Source organism: Bufo bufo, chromosome 1, assembly GCF_905171765.1.
Source record: "Bufo bufo chromosome 1, aBufBuf1.1, whole genome shotgun sequence".
Taxonomy (NCBI): Eukaryota; Metazoa; Chordata; class Amphibia; order Anura; family Bufonidae; genus Bufo; species Bufo bufo.
This window is the reverse complement of record NC_053389.1, coordinates 481,130,412-481,149,868: the sequence shown is the minus strand read 5'-3', so window position 1 is coordinate 481,149,868 and position 19,457 is coordinate 481,130,412. Positions and strand designations below refer to the sequence as shown.

At 43.7% G+C, this 19,457-nt stretch overlaps 1 protein-coding gene across 1 annotated transcript in view; it reads left to right on the top strand.

Moving 5' to 3' along the window:
* PTPRB (protein tyrosine phosphatase receptor type B) overlaps window positions 1–19,457 on the top strand; it is a 158,927-nt gene that overhangs the window by 22,229 nt on the left and 117,241 nt on the right. The window contains exon 3 of the mRNA XM_040409891.1: window positions 8,773–9,002. Within this exon, the coding sequence (XP_040265825.1) occupies window positions 8,773–9,002 (230 nt within the window). The remainder of the gene's footprint in view (window positions 1–8,772; window positions 9,003–19,457) is intronic.

Genomic DNA, 19,457 nt, shown 5'->3' with positions numbered 1-19,457 from the left:
TTAATTTTTTTTTAAATTCTTTTAGCAGCTTTTTTTTTTAACCATACAACTATGCACTTACTGTGCATTTCTTTTTTATATCCATATCTGTATAGGACAATTTTCTTTTATGATAAAGGTATTGAAGCCTTTCCTTTCAACAAGACTAGATTAGTTTGAAAGTTTGCCAAAAGGTCTTCCAACATTTGGCACGTATCATTTCCCATGGAAGGAAAGGCAGGTCCTTTTCAGCACACTTGCTTAGAGATACAGAGCTATACTGGGATTTGTATTTGCCAAGGACAGATCTTTGCTCACACTGAGAAAGTGCTAAAATAAATTAATCATTACAATAGCAAGAGCGTCTTCAATCTGAAGCAGAAATAGATGTCAACGAGCATAGAAATGCCAGTAAATCGGCTCATCATCAAAAATAAGTGGTTTCATTATTTGGTCCTTTAAACCAGCATTGACAATTTGACATAGAAAAAAAGCCAAAGGGCTGTATGGTGTACCATTAGAGGAAGCTTTAGGGAACGACCACATGTAGCAGAAATTCCACTGTAGATTTTTAAAATTTGTTGTCGATTTTTGTGTGGATTGTTGTGGATTTCACCATATATATTGCAACAGGTAAAATCCTTCATGGATGTTCGCAGCATAAAGTTACATGGTGTGGATTGAAAATCAACACCGCAGGTCAATTCAAGCTATAGATTTTTTTTCACAAAATGTGGATGAGATTTCTTAAAATTTCATCCATTTTTCCAGTATTATAAAATGAATTCGATTTGGCAAAAGCGAATCTCTGTTTGCAAATCCACAGTATATCTGCCACCTGTGAGCATACTTTTGCAGGAGAATTTAAACTGTATTATGTACAGGTGAAACTCAAAAAATTTGAATATCGTGCAAAGTTTATTTATTTCAGTAATGCAACTTAAAAGATGAAACTAACATATGAGATAGACTTATTACATGCAAAGCGAGATATTTCAAGCCTTTATTTGGTATAATTGGATGATTATGGCTTACAGCTTATGAAACCCCAAAGTCACAATTTTGAGGTACCCTTTGCTCAGGGGGTATGGATTAATTAGCTGACTAGAGGGTGACACTTTGAGCCTAGAATATTGAACCTTTTCACAAAACTCTAATTTTAAGCTGCATTAATGCAATTCCTTTTAATTTGCATTACTGAAATAAATGGACTTTTGCACGATATTCTAATTTTTCGAGTTTCACCTGTATATATGATCTCATAAGTCTTGTATGATAATTATACAGTATATAGTTACAGGGAATTTCCAAGAGTATACTATACTACCCTACAGGGGTCACTCAAGCCCTCTTCAGGCTGCTGGGTATGTACAATCTGACTCTCTCAATGTCAATGGAAGCATCAAGTACTTATGTACCCAGTTGGGTACCACAGATGCCCTCCTGAATTACTATTATCAGGAATGTGATACAGTTGAATACTACGGCAGAAACAGAAGCCTCGTGGCATCCTGCTCCACCGTTCGTCCCGTCTGTGGCTTGCATTGCATATGGTATGGGCAAGCCCGCCTACTTGTGTTGCTCCCACCTTCTGTCAATTTGGATGGGCCACTTTTTTTTTTCCAGGGCCACTTTAAGTTGCCAGTCCGCCCCTGTATACTATTAATGACGTATCCTCAGAATAGGTTATCAATATTTGATCAGCAGGGGTCCAACACCCAGCACTGCCACTGATCAGCTGTTTGAAGATGCCGCTGTGCTCAGGTGAGTGCTGCCGCCTCCTCACAGCATACCAGGCACAGCACTGTATATTGTATACCGGCTGTGCTGGGTATTGCAGCCCAGGTCCATTCACTTGAATAGGACTGAGCTATATATAGGCCACGTGAACAGTAAACACATCACTTGTCTAGGAAGATGATGTAGTGCTCACTGGAGTGCTATGGCCTCTTCAAATAGCTGATTGGTGGGGTTGCCAGGAGCTGGACTCTAACTGATCAGATATTGATGATCTATCTTGAGGATAGGTCATCAATATAAACCTCCCATAAAATGCCTTTTAAGCTGTGTAAGTAGTTGTAACGGAACGCCTAACACCCCGACCGGGTACCTCCGTTGACAGATGCTCCTAGTGCTTTCCGAGGACTCGAAGCACTCTACTTGACACCGTACGCACTGCAGACCCCACGAACTGCCGAAGCTTGGTTGAGGTCTCACCGTCTCCTACCCACCCTGGACCTACGACAAGGCTCCAGACTCCAGTGGGTGAACCTCTCCTAAAACCAGAGAGCAGGAACAGCTCTTAAAAGAGCTAGTAGTTATAGCCAGGGGAGTATAGCAAATCTTCAGCGTATAGCAATCCCCAGCGTCGATCAGTTACCCAAACATCAGCCTCAACATGATGAAGGATAAAACAGGAAACTTTATTGAGGGCTACCCGGCCGTATTTATGCAGGTCCCCATCTGGTGGACACGCCCCTAGGGGACCAGAATGAAGACTGTGACACAGGACAGATATGCAGCAATTCAAGATACACAGACACAAGACATCCCCACAATGCATCATGGTTTCCTCCTCTCTGCCCTGGAGACACCCGAGGAGCAATTCAATTATCTCTCAGGACAAAGGGAAATCACCAATACACATGTGGGAACAACAGGACAGGAATCACCATTTAAACATACAATGTCACAACCCTTACAGTAAACACAGACATTTAACATATCCACAGATAGCTCAAGTCTGAGTGCATATTATTAGGTGAATGGCACTCAGACAACATGAATACAATAAAATGAGCTATCTGGGTATCCTCACATAACAATACAATTGCAAAGACAGATTTAAGCTGTGCGGCCGGTCTGTCTGCTCCTTTAAAGTTAGTATGGGCCATAATCCTGAGGCAAGAGGCTGGTAGCCTCTTGCCTCAGGCCCCTCCGGCCCCTCCGGCCTCAGGCCCCTCCGAAACCCAGTGGCGAGGTTGGTTTCACCACATATCTCCCCCTCCCAGGGAAGACTAACCAGATACCTGACCTCATGCCGGTCGGTATCTGAGTTAGTCTGGCAGTCCACCCACAACCCAATACTGGACCTGTTGAATTTTGGGGCCTGGCTCTGTTCTGTATGTCCCCAGCTGTTGAGGGGGCATTTGCTACTCCTTGCTTCCTTGTTGCTCTCTAGCTTGGAGCTGTAGGTACTTGGTGAGTAGAGGCCAACTGCGCTCTGCCCCGATGCCAGCTCTTCCGCTGGGGTAGCCTGTGGGAAGTCCGGCTCTGGAGAAGAGGATAGGGGAGGGCAGAGGCCGACTGCGCTCTGCCCAGATGCCAGCGCTTCCGCTGGGGTAGCCTGTGGAAAGTCAGCCTCTGGAGAAGAGGATAGAGGAGGGCAGAGGCCAACTGCGCTCTGCCCAGATGCCAGCTCTTCCGCTGGGGTAGCCTGTGGGGAGTCAAGCTCTGGATAAGAGGATAGAGGAGGGCAGAGGCCAACTGCGCTCTGCCCAGATGCCAGCTCTTCCGCTGGGGTAGCCTGTGGGATGTCCGGCTCTGGAGAAGAGGATAGGGGAGGGCAGAGGCTGACTGCGCTCTGCCCAGATGCCAGCTCTTCTACTGGGATGTGGTCAGGGAATCCTATCCCCAGGACCTTGTTGCAGATCGGCTGTGGAGAGGAGGAATCGCTTACCTTCTCCTCCTGGCATTCCTGCAGGGTTGGTGGGGGATCTGAACCGGCCGTCCAGCATCTCTGTAGGGCCGGTGGAGAGACCTCGGTCCCATCTCCACCTGCCATCGGGAGGTCTTCCCAGAACCAGTCGATGAAGTTCCCTACTTTGGGAGTTGTTAGGGAAGCAGGGGGTATCGCCGGCAAGTCTTCCCAGTTGCAGGAGGGCAGATCTGGCTCTGCTTGTCGAGTAGGTTGGGGATGAATGGAGCTGAGCAGGTGTTGGTAGGTCTGCTCCAGCTCCCACTCCCTTGTTACCAGGTGGGTCATGTCTTTGTTCACCTCCCTTCCGTCAGCATAAACATGCATGCCCATCCGGTAGTCGTAGATATCTCAAAACCTAAACTCCTCCGTGCTGCCAAGATCAATGTCCTCCTCCAAGGCATCCCATAGTAACCCCGGTCCATCAAACTCCTCACCCTCGGGTCTGTCGTGCTCAGCCATCCAGGGGGAATGTTGAATGACATGCCACCTTAGGGCCTGGTATGCGTCATCTAGCCAAAGCTCCTTACATACCAGGTTCTGGAGCTCTGTTACCCAGTCATCCAGGGGCTGCTCTCCCAAAAGACCCATCTGCATCGCCACACGCTTCTGTAGCCGCTGCTCATAACTGGGGAGACTCTCACCTCACCGCCGCTGGGCATTTTCAAGGGCATCATACCAGACTTCCTTTCTGTCTGCATCCCTGTAGTCTGCGGCTGCCTCCTCCTCCTCGTCATAGAACGCTGTCCGAAGACTAGCCGTTTCCATCCTGCTGTAGCCAGGGGCACTGTACGGATACTAGCGTTGCCCTCAATTTAGTAAATCCACAAACGGTGTCTCTGAGCTGCTTCTCCTCACACTAGGACGCCATCCCACTGCTTGCCACCAAATGTAACGGAACGCCTAACACCCCGACCGGGTACCTCCGTTGACAAATGCTCCTAGTGCTTTCCGAGGACTCCAAGCACTCCACTTGACACCGTACGCACTGCAGACCCCACGAACCGCCGAAGCTTGGTTGAGGTCTCACCGTCTCCTACCCACCCTGGACCTACGACAAGGCTCCAGGCTCCAGTGGGTGAACCTCTCCTAAAACCAGAGAGCAGGAACAGTTCTTAAAAGAGCTAGTAGTTATAGCCAGGGGAGTATAGCAAATCTTCAGCGTATAGCAATCCCCAGCGTCGATCAGTTACCCAAACATCAGCCTCAACATGATGAAGGATAAAACAGGAAACTTTATTGAGGGCTACCCGCCCGTATTTATGCAGGTCCCCATCTGGTGGACACGCCCCTAGGGGACCAGAATGAAGACTGTGACACAGGACAGATATGCAGCAATTCAAGATACACAGACACAAGACATCCCCGCAATGCATCATGGTTTCCTCCTCTCTGCCCTGGAGACACCCGAGGAGAAATTCAATTATCTCTCAGGACAAAGGGAAATCACCAATACACATGTGGGAACAACAGGACAGGAATCACCATTTAAACATACAATGTCACAACCCTTACAGTAAACACAGACATTTAACATATCCACAGATAGCTCAAGTCTGAGTGCATATTATTAGGTGAATGGCACTCAGACAACATGAATACAATAAAATGAACTATCTGGGTATCCTCACATAACAAAATACAATTGCAAAGACAGATTAAAGCTGTCCGGCCGGTCTGTCTGCTCCTTTAAAGTTAGTATGGGCCATAATCCTGAGGCAAGAGGCTGGTAGCCAGGCCCCTCCGAAACCCAGTGGCGAGGTTGGTTTCGCCACAGTAGTTTATAATATATTTTATCAGTGTAAATACTGTTCTTCAAGAGCTCCTTGAACAGAGGGGTGGATTGGCCCTAGATCTTACAGGGAAATTTCCCAGTGGGCCGAGGTCCAGGGGGCTACCTCAGCCCTCCTCATGGCAGGCCAGTGGAGGTTTTTGGGGATATATTTTGTGCTGTTGGCAGTATTTTATGATGGACTGTTGTATTTGGCTCTTTTGGGATGGTATAATGTGCCACAATATGGTATTGCTGGCCCTGCCTTTCATCAACTTGCACCCAAATACAAAACGGAGCCACTTTTAGTATTTTTCCAGGGCCACTTTAAATTTCCAGTCCGCGCCTGGTAATAAATATTACTAAAAATGTTTCTATTGTCAATTTCTGTGAAATATTTTAGTGTTATATACAGTGAATAAAGTTTATTAATCCTGTTCTGAGTTGCAAATGCCAGGATCAGACAGCATGCCTCCCAAGTGTCCCTCTTTTGGAGGGACAGACCCTCTTTTTGACCCAAGTCCCTCTTTGATCCTTAAATGTCCCTCTTTTTGATCTGGGGAATTAATGCTTTAAATGTGTTTTAATAAATTTACTAAATTGCTCCTCACTAAACTATCCGTATGGTTTCTACCTGTATATTAGACTAGAACTTCATTATTTTGCGCAATTTGGACCTTAAAATATCTATAATCCGATGATTTATGTGCTAATATATAAATGGATGTTGAAGTGCAAGAAAAAAATTGTCCCATGGGCTCCACAATAACCGATCCCCAGCTACTGCAGTTGTGACGGAGTCACTAATTATGCTTTGGACGAAGTTAGAGGTGTGGCCTAGTATGGAAAAAACTGCCGTGATGCGAGCCGCACATATTGTCCCTCTTTGCGATTTTCAAAAGTTGGGAGGTATGAGAGAGGGAGTGAATTCTCCATGCCCCATTCTAATGCAAAGCCAGGATGAAGACTTCCATGTATACGACGCTCTGTCTGAAACTGCTTACATACAAGTTACAGCTCCTGACTCCCTGCTGTCTGCATCAGACAGGACAAAAGACTCCTCTCCTGTCCTTGACATTTACCACCACTCACAGTTGTCCAAGTACATACAGCAAAATATATGGCATGTGTATGACATACACTCACCTAAAGAATTATTAGGAACACCATACTAATACGGTGTTGGACCCCCTTTTGCCTTCAGAACTGCCTTAATTCTACATGGCATTGATTCAACAAGGTGCTGATAGCATTCTTTAGAAATGTTGGCCCATATTGATAGGATAGCATCTTGCAGTTGATGGAGATTTGAGGGATGCACATCCAGGGCACGAAGCTCCCGTTCCACCACATCCCAAAGATGCACTATTGGGTTGAGATCTGGTGACTGTGGGGGCCATTTTACTACAGTGAACTCATTGTCATGTTCAAGAAACCATTTTTCCAGTCTTCAACAGTCCAATTTTGGTGAGCTCGTGCAAATTGTAGCCTCTTTTTCCTATTTGTAGTGGAGATGAGTGGTACCCGGTGGGGTCTTCTGCTGTTGTAGCCCATCCGCCTCAAGGTTGTGCGTGTTGTGGCTTCACAAATGCTTTGCTGCATACCTCGGTTGTAACGAGTGGTTATTTCAGTCAACGTTGCTCTTCTATCAGCTTGAATCAGTCGGCCCATTCTCCTCTGACCTCTAGCATCAACAAGGCATTTTCGCCCACAGGACTGCCACATACTGGATGTTTTTCCCTTTTCACACCATTCTTTGTAAACCCTAGAAATGGTTGTGGGTGAAAATCCCAGTAACTGAGCAGATTGTGAAATACTCAGACCGGCCCGTCTGGCACCAACAACCATGCCAAGCTCAAAATTGCTTAAATCACCTTTCTTTCCCATTCTGACATTCAGTTTGGAGTTCAGGAGATTGTCTTGACCAGGACCACACCCCTAAATGCATTGAAGCAACTGCCATGTGATTGGTTGACTAGATAATTGCATTAATGAGAAATAGAACAGGTGTTCCTAATAATTCTTTAGGTGAGTGTATATGACATATAAATATGTCAGGAAGAGTGGACGAGCACAACTTATTTATGAAAGATGAAAACTGAAGACTAGAAAGCCATCAGCAAACAACACTAGGTCCAACCTTGATGAATGTGTTGCGCGCTGCACTGGAGAGCGGCTTAGTTACTATGGTGCACTAATATAGATAAATCTCATATCTGTCTGCATCCTAACTAGAGCTGGTTTGTATGTTTCTTCAGCATATGGTTTGTCAAAAAAAAAGAATAAAGAAAAGAAAATATGGAACAGTATTGGAGTGGGAAACTTGCTATTCGGGACCATTGGAAACCTTGGTGACAGCTGCGCTCAGAATTGTAATGGCGTCTGTACCTCAGATATTACAAAGAAATGTGCTTTCATATATAGGCAATTGAAATACAGGTTGGATGCTTGATTAAAAATATTAGGGGAGATTTACAAAGAAAAAGTTGCTATAATTCTGTTCCTTGACAGTTGAAAAGTGCCTTTAAAAGGGGGCATGGCTAAGATTTCCTTTACGCAGGCTGATGGTTAGCAAACAATTGTTGGGTTTTCAGGTCTTTCATGCAGACATAAAAATGCTCATTTTCTAGAATATTTTCCCTGAATAGGGATCAGGGGCGGACTGGGAACTTAAAGTGGCCCTGTGCTGTAGGTGGGTTCAAATTGTAGGAAGGCAGGGCCAGAAATACCATATTGTGGCACATTATACCACACCAACAGAGCCAAATACCACATCAATCACAAAATACTGCCAGCAGCACAAAATGCACCCCCAGAAACGTACTCTGGCTGGTCATGAGGAGTGCTCAGGCGGCCCACTGGGCATCGGCCCACCGGGACACTTCCCTGTAAGGTCTATGGCCAATCCGCCTCTGCTGAAAATGAATGATCGTAATTATAATTTTTTAAACCCTTTTCAGTTTACTTTGGTCAGTCTAAAGGGTCCTATAAATGAACGCTGACTTATTATATTGTGATGGTTGTTTGTCTCAGGCTGAAATCAGTCTAAAGGGACCACAAGAAGAGACATAAAATGTGGCATTATTATTAAAGACATATGCTATTTTTTGCTCATTTATTGGTGTACATGTATGCCCACCATGAGTTGGCATAAGGAAAATATGTCTCGTAAACCTAGCAAGCTATGCCAAATTATCATGTCATATGCATCATTTTGATGAATTTGTTGTAAATTGATGTCTCCTACACCTTTGTAGATAAATCTCACCTTATGTCATTAAACAGTGACAGCAAAACATCTAACTATATACTATTCGTTCCCCAGACTTCGTTCAAACTACACCAAGCCCAACAACAAAGAGCTCAGCAGCAATGACTGCCATTACACAACGGGCGGTAACAGCCAACACCACTGAGCTATACCATGTGAACGTTACCCGCGTAGATAGAGACGCCGACACGGTAAGCCAGGCCCGTAATGACAGTCTGCTGTCTACTGCTACCACACAAGTCTGGACTGAGACAACACTGGCTTCTACCACTTCATCTAACGAGGTAAGAAACATTACATTTTGAAGTAAACTGAAAAATGAACTGATTAAAATGTCATGATTATTGTGGAAAAAAATATATGCTTATTTATGTACAGTATATATTCAGAGCAAGGCTGGGTTAAGGTTGATGGAAGGCCCTAGGTAAATATAGGAAAGGCCACCCAAGTCTATGTCTATGGAGACATTAGTGTCAGCAACTTCCTGAAACATCAAAAGAGAGAGAGCTGCATGTTTGTGTGACCAGACCACCCTTTCACATCTTCTCAGCTGGATAGGATTACTAATCACCCATCAGGAAGGGTTGGTGGTAGACTCCCTTCATTCCCATGGCAATGGAGGGAAGTAAGAATGATGACTGCTGTCTCCAAGACATCTAGTGATGATCATTGATGATAAATAAGGAAGATGATATGGCAGACTGCAATATCTGTCCTCCCTTTAATCTGGCCTTGATTAAGAGACTGTAGGGGAGATTTATCAAACCTGAACTCCTTTGAAAAATGAAAGGTGGAAGCTGTTTGGTTGTTATGGGCAACTAAGACAATTTACACCAGTTTTGATAAATCTGCTGGTGTGTCTTTTTAATAATATACTAAAATTTCTAGCTAAAGTTTTCTCCCGATAAACCATGAGATGTATACCTTTACCTAGTGGGTGTCGTTGCTTCCATACGGAACAAAATATTCTATTTTAAGACATTCTTGTATTGTCACACTTACGTTTGTTGTTTTAGAACAGCATCTGGTCTGATGAAGAGGCTGGTTATCAAGTTTAGTATACAAAATTATTTCATCTACAACACCTAATGGTCCTCTTCCAAGAACACTTTATGGCACATTAGCAGTGAGGACCTATACGCCTTTCACTACTTTTGACAAGATACTGTACACAGTTATTGCTGGAGAAGGGACCAGCAAGTGATCACTGAGTAATGGACAGATAGGATGGGTCCTCCAGAGGAAGTCAGAGACACCCTTGTAGTCACTCTCTCTTCTGTGCTCTCTTTCTCATTCATATGCCATAACAAAGCATAGTAAAACGTATCTCAGCTTGTCACGATGGAGTGATCCAGCTGGTAGACGATCATAAGGCGCATTACCACAACCCTGTACAGGATACAACAAAGTTTATTATGAGACAACGCGTTTCGGGGTCTCGACGGCCCCTTTATCAAGTCTACAAGGAACATAGATAATAGGAAAAGTACAATAGAAAATAAATTAATATATATGTACGTTTAAAAGTCATATATGGAATTTAATATATAGTTATATATTTGCATGAATAAATAAATAAATATCGATAAAACAGGGGAAAAACACTCCATTGAGTGGGCGAGTACATCAATAATTATAAGAACATATATATAAAAAACTGTCTCATAATAAACTTTGTTGTATCCTGCATCGGGTTGTGGTAATGCGCCTTATGATCGTCTACCAGCTGGATCACGCCATCGTGACAAGCTGAGATACGTTTTCCTATATATACCCGAGTGGCAACCTGGCCTTCGCCCCAAGGGGTCTCTTGACGCAGCTGGCAGCACCGACCTGCGACTTTTATACCTCACAGACCACCTGCAATACGGTTGCACTTAACTCCGGTGCAACCAAAACAGGTGAGTCTATCGTATCCACCAGCAATTTGAAGGAAGCTGTTGTACCTCGATTTACTTACCCTATGAGCGCCTCTCTCACCCTTTGGCCGTTACCTTACTATAACAAAGCATAGTGACATGGATTGTCTAAGGACCCATATACACAGGCCATCAGGAATAATGTATGGGGATAAGCTGTTGTTACTATGATTGTTCTTCCCCATAAAGTTTTGTCTGTCAGCAGCATTTCTGTTTACACAGGGTGATGTGCTGCTGACAGACAAGGACAAGGACAAAGAAGCATTTGCAGTGCATTCACATGGGTCAATTATCAGTAATAAGTGTTTGTCCAAATGTTTATTCCCAATAATTGGACCGATCCGTGGCTCACAAAAGTGACCTATGGTGAAAAACAGAACACTAGAACACTGAATTAATTAACTGGAAATGGTGCTTACAAGCAGGTTATATAGGCATGTCTGTTCAGACTTGTGATTGGTGCACCAGGTTGAACAATATTTGATATATTTCCGCATGCTAAACAGTGTTTATAATTCTTTTTTATTGTTATTAGGATTTTTGTTGATGAGTACTTTTTATTTCTCCTTTATAAAAAATAAATTCCTGAAGGTGAGAAAAGACACTTTCAGCAATTCTGTAATATACAGCATTCTGACTTGCAGCTGCAAACTGGTAGCACACAATAGCAATAGATATTATAGGCTTCAACAGTACATCTATTCCCATGATCATTCTTACTGTGACAGTCTATACTTCAGTGAGTTTGCAGGGTGACACCCGGCTTTTGATAGATAATATTCTACCTTACAGTACAGTAATCCATTCTACCATATCATTATTTCTATTCATCATCATCGCTTAAGATGTCTTGGAGACAGTAGTATGATTTTGTCAATCATCAATCTTACCTGCCTTCCTCTCTTGTCAGGCTTTTCTGTGGATAGACAGAATGATGTGCAAATGATACAGTTAGATTTGTTGTCACATAATATGACCCTTAAAAACAATGTACCACACAATACCCCTGCTGGTAGTGCTTCCATAGACAGTGTTAAACAGAATTCTCAAAGAATTAGATATAAATAATAGTATAGGTGTCCGTATAAGTGAGTATTATCCTGGAAATTGGACCCTTTTAAAATGTAGCTTTTATTTAGTTTAATTTAAAAAAGCAAAAATATATAGACACCCTCTGGTAACCGGGTATCCAGAATAATATATAACAGGACAAGATGTTGCCCAGCTACCACCATGAAAAAAAAAAAATAATAATAATAATAATAAATAAGATAAGTGTAAATTCCAGGGGCGTTAATGACATTAGTTGGAGGTTGGGGAATTCGATTGGGGCAGTCATCAAGCTCGGCAGGCGGCAGTCCAGACACCAGGGGGGCAGCTCACCTGTGACATCTCTTTTCATCAGGAGAATAAGTGTGAGTCTTCTCTCCCCCCTACATGGCCTGCCCCATGGCATCTACCAGGACACAGTAATTATATCAAACATTATCTGGTTTATTATCCTGTTTTTTTGATCCATGATGTTACTCTTAACAATTATCATCTTTTAACCGACCCCCTGAGGAACCATAGTGGGGAAACGCGTCGGGATAAAAACTGACATCAATAATTGTGTAAAAAATTCCAAATGTACAGGGCTGTACAGGGCAAGACAGGGTAGGCACGGGGACAGGGTGATCCCACCATTAGGGTTCATCCCTGGGCAGAGGACTATTTTAGGGTGGGTACAGGGAGAGAACCATCCCCAGTACCCACAGTAAGGTGCCCTATCCTCTATCCAATTCCCCAACCTCCAACTAATGTCATTAACGCCCCTGGAATTTACACTTATCTTATTTATTATTATTATTTTTTTTTTCACCAATTCACGGTGGTGGCGGGGCAACATCTTGTCCTGTTATATATTATTCTGGAAACCCGGTTACCAGAGGGTGTCTATATATTTTTGCTTTTTTAAATTAAACTAAATAAAAGCTACATTTTAAAAGGGTCCAACTTCCATAGACAGTTCCATATGCTCTGGGCACCCATACTCTGCAACATGCTCTGTGCCCCATACTGTGCCACATGGCCTGTGCCTCCTTATATAGTGCTACATGCTTTGTGTCCTCATTTCTTTACCCCATTTATATAGTTCTACATGCTCTGTGCCCCGGTACTTTGCTACATGCTCTGTGCCCCCTTATATAGTTCTACATGCTCTGTGCCCCGGTACTTTGCTACATGCTCTGTGCCCCCTTATATAATTCTACATGCTCTGTGCCCCCTTATATAGTTCTACATGCTCTGTGCCCCTTATATAGTTCTACATGCTCTGTGCCCCCTTATATTGTTCGACATGCTCTGTGCCCCCTTATATAGTTCTACATGCTCTGTGCCCCCTTATATAGTTCTACATGCTCTGTGCCCCCTTATATAGTTCTACATGCTCTGTGCCCCCTTATATTGTTCTTCATGCTCTGTGCCCCCTTATATAGTTCTACATGCTCTGTGCCCCGATACTTTGCTACATGCTCTGTGCCCCTTATATAGTTCTACATGCTCTGTGCCCCCATATATAGTTCTACATGCTCTGTGTCCCTTATATAGTTCTACATGCTCTGTGCCCCCTTATATTGTTCTACATGTTCTGTGCCCCCTTACATAGTTCTGCATGCTCTGTGCCCCCTTATATAGTTCTGCATGCTCTGTGCCCCTTATATAGTTCTACATGCTCTGTGCCCCCTTATATAATTCTACATGCCCCCTTATATAGTTCTACATGCTCTGTGCCCCGATACTTTGCTACATGCTCTGTGCCCCTTATATAGTTCTACATGCTCTGTGCCCCCTTGTATAGTTCTACATGCTCTGAGCCCCCTTATATAGTTCTACATGCTCTGTGCCCCGGTACTTTGCTACATGCTCTGTGCCCCCTTATATAGTTCTACATGCTCTGTGCCCCTTATATAGTTCTACATGCTCTGTGCCCCCTTATATAGTTCTACTTGCTCTGTGCCCCATTATATAGTTCTACATGCTCTGTTCCCCCTTATATAGTTCTACATGCTCTGTGCCCCGGTACTTTGCTACATGCTCTGTGCCCCCTTATATAGTTCTGCATGCTCTGTGCCCCGGTACTTTGCTACATGCTCTGTGCCCCCTTATATAGTTCTACATGCTCTGTGCCCCCTTATATAATTCTACATGCCCCCTTATATAGTTCTACATGCTCTGTGCCCCGATACTTTGCTACATGCTCTGTGCCCCCTTATATAGTTCTACATGCTCTGTGCCCCCTTATATAGTTCTACATGCTCTGTGCCCCCTTATATAGTTCTACATGCTCTGTGCCCCCTTATATAGTTCTACATGCTCTGTGCCCCCTTATATAGTTCTACATGCTCTGTGCCCCGATACTTTGCTACATGCTCTGTGCCCCTTATATAGTTCTACATGCTCTGTGCCCCCTTATATAGTTCTACATGCTCTGTGCCCCCTTATATAGTTCTACATGCTCTGTGCCCTGGTACTTTGATACATGCTCTGTGCCCCCTTATATAGTTCTACATGCTCTGTGCCCCCTTATATAGTTCTACGTGCTCTGTGCCCCCTTATGTAGTTCTACATGCTCTGTGCCCCCTTATATAGTTCTACATGCTCTGTTCCCCCTTATATAGTTCTACATGCTCTGTGCCCCGGTACTTTGCTACATGCTCTGTGCCCCCTTATATAGTTCTGCATGCTCTGTGCCCCGGTACTTTGCTACATGCTCTGTGCCCCCTTATATAGTTCTACATGCTCTGTGCCCCCTTATATAATTCTACATGCCCCCTTATATAGTTCTACATGCTCTGTGCCCCGATACTTTGCTACATGCTCTGTGCCCCCTTATATAGTTCTACATGCTCTGTGCCCCCTTATATAGTTCTACATGCTCTGTGCCCCCTTATATAGTTCTACATGCTCTGTGCCCCCTTATATAGTTCTACATGCTCTGTGCCCCGATACTTTGCTACATGCTCTGTGCCCCTTATATAGTTCTACATGCTCTGTGCCCCCTTATATAGTTCTACATGCTCTGTGCCCCCTTATATAGTTCTACATGCTCTGTGCCCCGGTACTTTGCTACATGCTCTGTGCCCCTTATATAGTTCTACATGCTCTGTGCCCCCTTATATAATTCTACATGCCCCCTTATATAGTTCTACATGCTCTGTGCCCCGATACTTTGCTACATGCTCTGTGCCCCTTATATAGTTCTACATGCTCTGTGCCCCCTTCTATAGTTCTACATGCTCTGTGCCCCCTTATATAGTTCTACATGCTCTTTGCCCCTTTATATAGTTCTACATGCTCTGTGCACTGGTACTTTGCTACATGCTTTGTACCCCCTTATATAGTTATACATGCTCTGTGCCCCCTTATATAGTTCTACATGCTCTGTGCCCCCTTATATAGTTCTACATGCTTTGTGCCCCGGTACTTTGCTACATGCTTTGTGCCCCCTTATATAGTTCTGCATGCTTTGTGCCCCGGTACTTTGCTACATGCTCTGTGCCCCTTATATAGTTCTACATGCTCTGTGCCCCCTTATATAATTCTACATGCCCCCTTATATAGTTCTACATGCTCTGTGCCCCGATACTTTGCTACATGCTCTGTGCCCCTTATATAGTTCTACATGCTCTGTGCCCCCTTATATAGTTCTACATGCTCTGTGCCCCCTTATATAGTTCTACATGCTCTGTGCCCTGGTACTTTGCTACATGCTCTGTGCCCCCTTATATAGTTCTACATGCTCTGTGCCCCCTTATATAGTTCTACGTGCTCTGTACCCCCTTATATAGTTCTACATGCTCTGTGCCCCCTTATATAGTTCTACATGCTCTGTGCCCCCTTATATAGTTCTACATGCTCTGTGCCCCTTATATAGTTCTACATGCTCTGTGCCCCGTTACTTTGCTACATGCTCTGTGCCCCCTTATATAGTTCTACATGCTCTGTGCCCCCTTATATAGCTCTACATGCTCTGTGCCCCCTTATATAGTGCTACATGCTCTTTGCCCCCTTATATAGTTCTACATGCTCTGTGCCCTGGTACTTTGCTACATGCTTTGTACCCCCTTATATAGTTATACATGCTCTGCGCCCCAAAGCTCTTTTGCCCCCATGCTCTTTCCCCCTGATCTGTTCCCCCATGTTCTGTGCCCCCATGCTTTTTACTCCCATGTCCCTTGTTTAGTGCTACATGCTCTGCACCCCCTGCATTGAGACCCCATGCTTTGTGCCCCTTATATAGTGTTGCTTGCTTTGTGCCCTCATGCTCTGTGCCCCTGTGCTCTGTGCTGCCATGCTCCATGTCCCACTTCTATGCTCTCTGCTCCAGTGTACAGTGCTGTATAATACTTACCTTTCCCTGGCAGTCCCACAAAGCTGTCCAGTGATGCAGTCCAGGCCTCTTCAGGTAAGGCCTGCATCTGCTGAACGTCGCAAGTGGCACAATAATGTAATTGAGCTGTCTGCATCACAACAAAGCGCCGAACAGCAGAGCAGGGAACGTATAGGATCTGCTACTAATTTCTTGATGCCAGATATCATAGAACACCTTTGGAGGTCCTGTTGAGTCCAGGCCTTGATAGATCAGAGCTGTTTTGGCTGCATGAAGGGGACTTGCACAAAATTAGGTTTTAATATTATGGCTGAATGGTGTACTGTGTATTATTAGTACATTTCCCTCATCTGCCAGTATTAGGTCACATATTGTCTAGAGCAGTGGTGGCGAACCTATGGCACGGGTGCCAGAGGCGGCACTCAGAGCCCTCTCTGTGGGCACCCACACCCTGGAAAAAGTCTATGGTGTACCAATATGCCTTAGACTTTTCCTGTTTCCATTTATCAGCGCACTATGAACAGCACAGGCAGCACATTGAATGTAGCCGGGCTATTATAGCTAAATGATAAAGCACATGGAGGATATACTATATTGGACTGTAGTATTCAGGTTTAATTGCTGTGTTGGCACCTTGTGATAAGTAAGTGGGTTTTGGTTTACAGTTTGGGCACTTGGTCTCTAAAAGGTTCACCATCCCTGGTCTAGAGTTTATCTTTCATTTTTTTCTGATTCTGTCACAATGTGCACAGTCATTTGTATGGGATGCAATCCATTGAGTGCACAAATAAAAGTAATAGTGTGCATCAGTTCTGTCTGGATCTGCTCTTTAGGCCTCATGCACACGACCGTTGTTTTGGTCCGTATCTGAGCCGCAGTATTTGCAGCTCGAGTGCGGACCCTTTCACTTCAATGGGGCCACAAAAGATGCGGACAGTACTCCGTGTGCTGTCCGCATCCGTTGCTCCATTCCGTGGTCCGCAAAAAATAATATAACCTGTCCTATTCTTGTCCGTTTTGCAGACAAGAATAGGCAGTTATATTAATGGCTGTCCGTGCCGTTCCGCAAATTGCAGAACGCACATGGACGCCATCCGTGTTTTGCGGATCTGCAATTTGCGGACCGCAAAACATAGAAAGGTCGTGTGCATGTAGCCTTAAGGAATCCAATAACACATTATGCTATGTCTTTGATTATGTTCTCACAAAGCAGATTAAGGGCTGATTCACAAGACTCACAGGACATTCTGCATACAGTACGATAGACCTGTGATAAGATAGGAACGGACAGTATCATAAAACACTATGATGTGGTCAGTTCTGGTTAGGAGAGCCGTAGCCTGAGAGATTCAACTGACACACGGGTCGTGTTTCTCGGCCCAATCATGGTCATGTAAATCAGCCTTATTGCTGAATTTTCTTCCCCTGAAAACTTGTTCCATGTATCGGAATGAGGTTATTTTTAAAACATGTGCCCCTTTTTGTAAGCCCCATTTTGGTAAGGCATCTTAGTCTCAGAAATGTCTGAGGAATATTTATTTTACGGTATGATCATATTCAGATCCAAATAACTGACTGATACCAATATGTAACAGCAGGGGGCGACAATGGCAATGCTTTCAAGCAAAATACATAAGGAACGTGCATCCTTTGTAATAATTTCTGTTTTCACTGCAGGTCTGCAGACTAGAATTACATCCCTTCAGATATTTTACTTCCCCATTAAAAATATAGCTTTAGGGTCTCCACACACATGAATTTGGCTTTGGTGTTGTCAAAATGCCTAAAAACATCCACAGCTCCAGCATACTGAGATTTTGAAAAGAAGCAAGAAAGGCAAAAAAGCCAGCTAATTGAGAAACATGAGAGGACCAAATACGGTTGTGTGTTCTGCATTTCTTTTTCCAGATAGACCTTCAGCTAACACCTGGCGCTCGTGTTTTATTGCAAAAAAAAAAACCTGAAAAGGGCATAAACTGCAGAAAAACACCTATAAAAAGCTACTTGTGAAGCACCTTTAAAAATTTATTTTTTAAAATAGCCCTTTCTTCAAAATAGTTGGAATAAAGACACATATAGGCCCACATGTATCATTAAAGTATGCCACTGTTGTGGCTTGAAAAAGTTGCAAATTGCATGTTTACGATTTCTCCAATGGTATGGTGCCGTTTCTCCGCTGGCATTGCCACTTTCACATTGATCAAATTCTACTAGTTTTCTTCCAGGGACTGACAGATGATGCTCATTTATGACGAGGCGTACGTGTATCTGGTTATCATAGCCCAACTATGATAACTCTGCCCCATGACGTTTTTTTCCCTTTCTTTAGCTATTCTATATGTCCATCCATGCTCCTCGTATAAGCTCTTCTATGTTGTATACCTAGATTATATCTACTGTCCAGCAGAAAAGATTTCTCTGTGTTGCAGTGAAGGACACAGACAGCAGAGGGCCCCTGTGCAAGTGAATGGTATATTTGCCCTTTGCTTATCAATAGATCATCATAGAACAGTGATGGCTAACTTCAACTGTGGTGAAACTACGACTCCCAGCATGCTCTATTCATTTCTATGGAGTTCGGAGAACAGCCAAACAAGTGTACATCTTGGGAGTTTTAGTTTCACCAAAGCTAGAGTGCCGGAGGTTAGCCATCACAGTCATAGAACTATCCCCTTATGTCTCTAACTATCCACAGTATTTGAGATCCATGAAATTGATTATTTCAGTTACCTAAATTAAACGTAACAGAAGGAAGCTGTTTTTAAGTTTGCAGTTGGCCCTTGTACCTTCTGGGCCTCTCAACCATATGTGCCCAGGTTACACATATAATATCTACTGCCCTGCTTTCTTGTATCCAGTGATTACCTCCTCCTTCTTTCTGTATGTCCCTTCCCATTCCTTGCCGATAAAACATAAAGGCCGACATTTATTAAGACCGGCTTTACATAGTTCCTCATGCATTAAGCTGTTGGTATTCTAACACCTCCAAGAAAAAATATATATATATAGAAAGAGAGAGAAACACATTCTAAGGCAGCAGTTTGCAACCTGTGGATCACCAGCTTTGGTGTAAGAACAACTTACAGTGTGCTTTACAAGCCCCAAGCCGAGGGTGAGAGCTACAGCAGAGCTGTTCTATGAGATAACAGGAACAGCAACCTAAGGCTACTTTCACACTAGCGGCACGGACCGTCGGGTGAACAGTAGTGTTGATCACGAATATTCGAATTTCGAATTTTTATCGCGAATATAGGTACTTCGAAAATTCGCGAAAATTTAGAATATAGTTATATATATTCGAAATTTGGAATATTCGAATTTTTTCAGATTTTCTTTTTCATTTTTTTTATCAGTACACATGATCCCTCACTGCTTCTAGCTTGTGGGCCAATAAGAAGGCTGCAATATACTTGACTTTAGGAGTAGTAGTGTTTGCGAATTTTGCTCTA